Source organism: Aristolochia californica, unplaced genomic scaffold, assembly GCF_029961685.1.
Source record: "Aristolochia californica isolate CCGP_79_NKW_82.1479 unplaced genomic scaffold, dmAriCali1.0.hap1 SCAF_5, whole genome shotgun sequence".
Taxonomy (NCBI): Eukaryota; Viridiplantae; Streptophyta; class Magnoliopsida; order Piperales; family Aristolochiaceae; genus Aristolochia; species Aristolochia californica.
Window position 1 is genome coordinate 41881283 of NW_027182214.1, and position 5511 is coordinate 41886793.

The 5511-nt window shown below is 38.9% G+C and overlaps 1 protein-coding gene across 1 annotated transcript; it reads left to right on the forward strand.

Moving 5' to 3' along the window:
• Positions 1-448: 448 nt before the first annotated feature.
• On the forward strand, positions 449-5295 carry LOC137966645 (ras-related protein RABE1c-like). The gene is made up of 9 exons (XM_068813330.1): positions 449-554; positions 691-783; positions 3521-3593; positions 3681-3781; positions 3874-3939; positions 4022-4119; positions 4246-4308; positions 4404-4496; positions 4991-5295. Exons 2-9 carry the CDS (start codon positions 711-713, stop codon positions 5072-5074), a joined length of 651 nt encoding a protein of 216 aa, XP_068669431.1. The 5' UTR covers positions 449-554; positions 691-710; the 3' UTR covers positions 5075-5295.
• The last annotated feature ends 216 nt before the right edge of the window (positions 5296-5511 follow it).

Below are 5511 nucleotides of genomic sequence, written 5' to 3' on the forward strand. Positions count from 1 at the left end.
GAAATTCATGATATCATATATGGGTACCCAATTATTCTCTTCCTTCTCTCCATAGGTTTTGATTTCTTCTTATATTATATTTAATATATATAGAAAAAACAATAAAATGATGTAAAGCCTAGTTGTGGGCCCCATTATTGGACGGTCCAGATCTTCCTTTTTTTAATCAATGGAGCTCGCCGCTTTTAGTTGGCCCGGGTGGCCGATTGAGATTGGAGAACGGGAGATCCGAATGGAGGCGTCGGGTTAAGGATACGCGAGAGGCGCAACATGTCCCGAGCGTAGCGATAAAATGCGCGGAGATCTTAACCTCCGGGGGAGGGGGAACACTACGCACCTATGCTAAGCTGGATCCGGCAGAGAACCGAGCAAGGTTCTTAAGAAAAAGCAACCCCCACGCCCTCTCCTTTCTTTCCTCTTTTCCCTCTCTCTCTCTGTCCCTCCCCCCCCCCCCCCCCCCCCTCTCTCTCTCTCTTCAAATCTTCAACGGCCGGGGCCGGCCATTGCTGACGTCTCTCAGACGCCTCCGCCTCAGATCTCTTTCTCTTCCTGAGGTATGAATTTATTTTTCGGTTGGTTAATTTGTGTCTCTTTTAATGGTATTGTCCTGAATCATATCATTTCTTCCCATCTTCGACGTTGAGACAGTTTCTCTCCCCGTGTCACCTTCTTCTCTCCCTCTCTTCTTAGGGTTTCTTTTTCCTTCTTCCATGGCCGCTCCACCAGCCAGGGCTCGAGCTGACTACGATTATCTCATCAAGCTTCTTCTGATCGGCGACAGCGGTGAGTGATTCGAGCTCCCAGGCTCCATTTCTTATCTATTTATTTAAGGATCGGGATTCGGGCGTTGTTTGCGTCAAGTGCAACCTGTACCTTTCTGATCTACTTGTTTGGCTTAGATTTCGCTTGCCGAGGTGTGCATTTGATTGATCTATTTAATTTTCATAAATTATACAGTTTGAAATTAATTGGATGTCATATGAAAGACAATTTGTCCATTGAAGAGTGTTTGTGTTCAAATCGAGCTTATCCTTGATCTGTCCGTATAGTTTCATATGAGGAAGTCGGTGAAGTGATGACATGAGGGGGCCTAAAGCGCGGAAGGAGTTGCTAGGCACCCAATGTTTCATTTGGAGTGGAAGCATGTCCTTCTCCCTAGTGCCACGGGGTTTTTCTGTTTATTTTGCTTTCTATCTTTGAAGGATTAGTGTGGTGGTGGTTGCGCCTATTTTTCTAGTGTTTGGCAGTAGGAGAGATTCGTGTATTTTTGTTAGCCGGTCCTTTGCAGTTTACCTAGTGGTTGCCACATTCTCTTTGTTAGGGATCCTTCTCTTGTCTAGCAGAAAGCTATGCAAATTATGGAAAACAATTAAACATTTTTTATCATAGAAAACCCGGTGATATTTCACAACCGTTTTTATTTGTTGTGCAAACTTTCTAAATCTGGTAAAGAATGTTTGTTAACTAATGTGCCTTATTTCTTAACCACCAAAGAGTGAAAGACCTACGTGATGTTCTTTCCTGGAAACTTACTTGCATGGTAGCTTGTTTTCTTTTGTTCTTTTTCCTCTCTTTTTGTTTTTTTTTTTCTCTCTCTCTCTCTCTCTCTCTCTCTATGTTCTAATCTGATATTTGTTTCTAGTTCTCATATCCTGGTGTTTGATCAAAATAATTGGTACTTGTTATATATGTTTTATTTTTCCTGTTATTTGGCGAATATATAGTTTTGTTTTTCCACCATGCTTGTCATACCATAAAGATTGTTTTGTTTTTATTGAGAGTATACCCTAGAGATTTTGATTATTAGGCAAGTGTAATGCTTTTGTGCTCTTTCCTCATTAATTTTAGCTTATTTAAGCCAGGAATCGTAGTTCAATAGGCAGAAATATCTACTGCCATAAAAGCATAATGGGAGGCAGAAAGGAATAATTAGAAGAGGAATGTGGATGTGCTTGAGGCAGCTAAATGATGAGAGCTGACTAGTTGATACACTGACTAAGAGAGAGTTTCTTTTCCATGCATAATTAGGTTTCTAATGCCTTTGTATGGAGATGGATTCTTCAAAAAAATCCCAAAAATGTGAGGAATATTGTCATTTTTTCAGCTATTTTAATTTTTTATGAGGCATTACTTTTCTTGAGATACTGGCACCCAAGGGTTTATTGGAGATTCATCTTCATGGAGTTGTGAACTCAAGGGTTTATAAGAGATACACCGTGAAGTTGTTAACTCAAATTTTTATTGGAAATGCACCTCCATTTCAAAAAGAAGTTGTTCCCTGCCACCTTCTTTTATTTTGATAGAAGATTTTAAACTTAAAACCTTGACATTTTGTTACTGATTTCTTGTTGTCTCATTCATTTGCATTGTCTTTACAAAGTTGTTATTGGTTAGGTTGCGTTGCTTGTTGTGAAATATATAAAATGGAAAAAAGAGTAGGAACCAGTGTTATAAAACCCGGACCAGACTGGCCAGTTTACCCACGTTCAATTGGACCACTCCTTTGTCCTGGTCAATATATGCAGAACTCTGGGGAGGGTGAAAACTGGCCAACCCAGCAGATTTTTCCGTTTTAACTGGTGAACCGCGTAAAACTTGGTCTAGGTCAGACCAGTCTTCCCGCTCTTCCTCTGTAAGTTGGAGATCGATATTTTTTTTTAAATGCTGACATAATTGTGACATCAGCACCAATTCAACCAGCGGTTAAAACACCCAGTTGAACTAGGTTGAACTGGACCCAATCACCTCACTGGGTTGGGTTTTATAACATTGGTATGAAGTAAGTCTATCTAAGCTAGATGCATCTAATTTTTAATTTAATCATAAAATTGTAATCGAAAGACTTAAAGCATGAGTTTTATCTTATTCTACATTTATTTCTTATTGTATGTATTCATTATTGATGTTCATTTGAGATTTTTCTGCATGTTAGTTATAACGTTAAGATATCGGCATCATTATGAATATATTAAAATAAAATCCATTCTTGCAAATAAAGTAATTTTATAAGAAAAAAAAAGTTGGGTGCAGCCGAATTTGAGTCCAGCCTCCCTCCCCCTTTCTCTCTCATAGCTATACATTATGTCCTGAACACCCATGTCATGGATTGCTTACTACATGCTTTGCCTTGAAACGTTTTGCATCTGCTTGTGTTTGACTTGAACACTGAGGTGAAGGATTCATTGTAGTCTCTAATGCATCAGAACTTTCATTGCATGATAGGCTCCAGAGATACAACAATTTTGAGACATCCGAGACAGCTGGAATATTTTAATCCATTTATTCCTATATGAGATGGTTGATTTAGTTGGAGTTACACACCTAGCTTAGATTATCTAGCATTTCCTCCACATGTATGTTGAAATTGACACTGCTTACTATTCTTTGGCTGGTTGTTTTTTAAACTGTAATGTTTCTGCTTTTTATGGGTTGTTAGATTCCCAGCAGCAATTTTACTCCTCTTACTGAGCATGTGTTTTCTGGAACACACTTTGACATTTTAGTGTGATGGTTTTTATAGGTGTTGGTAAGAGTTGCCTTCTGCTCAGGTTCTCAGATGGGTCCTTCACCACCAGTTTTATTACTACCATTGGGTGTGTTGTCTGGATATTTCCATATCCCTCCAGATTATTTATTCTCATTTATATAATTGTATTACAAGATTTTATATCTTTATGCAGAATTGATTTTAAGATAAGAACCATTGAACTTGATGGAAAAAGAATCAAGCTGCAAATTTGGGACACTGCTGGTCAGGAACGCTTCCGCACTATAACTACAGGTAGTTTTATTTTCTTGATTTGTGCCTCTTTTCTCTGGTTTTTGTTCTGGTCGTCTATCATCTTTTATAACGCTTATTGCATAATTTTGCAGCATACTATCGTGGAGCTATGGGGATTCTATTGGTTTACGATGTTACGGATGAATCATCCTTCAACAGTATTATTTCCCTTTTAATCTTTTGAAGTTTTGAGAACCCTCTATCTCTCCTCCATGACACATTGACTTCATTTTATTTTAGATATAAGGAACTGGATTCGCAATATTGAACAGCATGCATCGGATAATGTTAACAAGATACTGGTGGGGAACAAGGCTGACATGGATGAGAGCAAGAGGGTAAGTGGCTCCACCTGGGGTGACTCCTTTCCTTTTTGTTGATTAATTGAGGCTCTACCTGGGGTAGTTCTCTCCATCTTTTGCTTTGTTTCTTCCTTCTTACTAAGGCAATAATTGTCTTTCCAGGCTGTACCTACATCGAAGGGTCAGGCACTTGCTGATGAGTATGGCATCAAATTTTTTGAAACTGTAAGTAGCGTTTTCATCAATTATCCATTACTAGGCCAGCCATGATTGTACCAACAATAATTTGCCTAGTTGTTAAATTATGTTTATGATTGCAGAGTGCAAAGACAAACTTAAATGTGGAGCAGGTCTTCTTTTCCATAGCAAGGGATATTAAACAGAGGCTTGCAGAAACCGACTCCAAAGCTGAGGTAATTAAGCTTCTATGTATAGACTCAGATTTTCGGGACTGCTGGTGTTTGGATGTCCTTAGCAGCTGTCTGGCTTTCTTGAATTACTGGTGTGTAGCATGAGAACCTAGTCCCAGATGATTGATAGTTCTATCCCTGGAAAAGAATACTAATTCGCCGATCCCCAAAAAATAAAATAAGTGAAGTTTCGTCGTTGAGTGACAAATGGGAAATTCATGGAAAATTGCAATCCCTGCCACGTAATAGTGCACCTATACGTCTTCATCGACGTTGCTTTTCGACCTTAGCTATGTACTTAACTATTAGCATCTAAATGGTTGACGGCCAGTAATACCCAAGTGGTGAGATTTTTGAGAATGTTTAACCGCATCCAGTGTCTAACCATGGGATCAGTGTGTCTTGATACAGTTTAGTGGACACTGGTTTACTTCATTTAAAAAAGGCTATTGATTAAAACCGACTATTAATGGAACTTATTTGTTTCATGGTTGCAGCCTCAGACGATCAAGATTAACAAGCCTGACCAGGCAGTTGGGGATGGTAAAGCTCCTGAGAAGTCAGCCTGCTGTGGTTCTTAGGGAGATAATATTTAACTGTAGATAGAGAGCAACAGAATGGGGTTGTGGCCTGGGGAGGAACGGATCGTTAATGGGGATGATGAATATGGTGGGTGCTTTGTATTTTTCTGCTATCATTCTTTTCTGACTACTTGCTTATCTAGTGTGGATGAAATGTTAGTGAAGTTTCTGTCTTTGAGGAATTTATTTAACAAAGACAAAATTGACTATCTTTGCTGTTACTGTTGTTTTTTTGGCTCCGTATCCCTGGCTTTTCAGATTGCTATAACGTGCAAATGAACTTCGTTTCAAAATATATTTAGCAAATCAACCAGCTTTACACCCTGCACTGAACTTTTACAGTGGACATGATCTGGTAACATTCAGATAAAATTAAGTGATGAATCCATGAGTTTGAATGAGATGGATCCACACGGCATCTGCAATTTGACAATGTC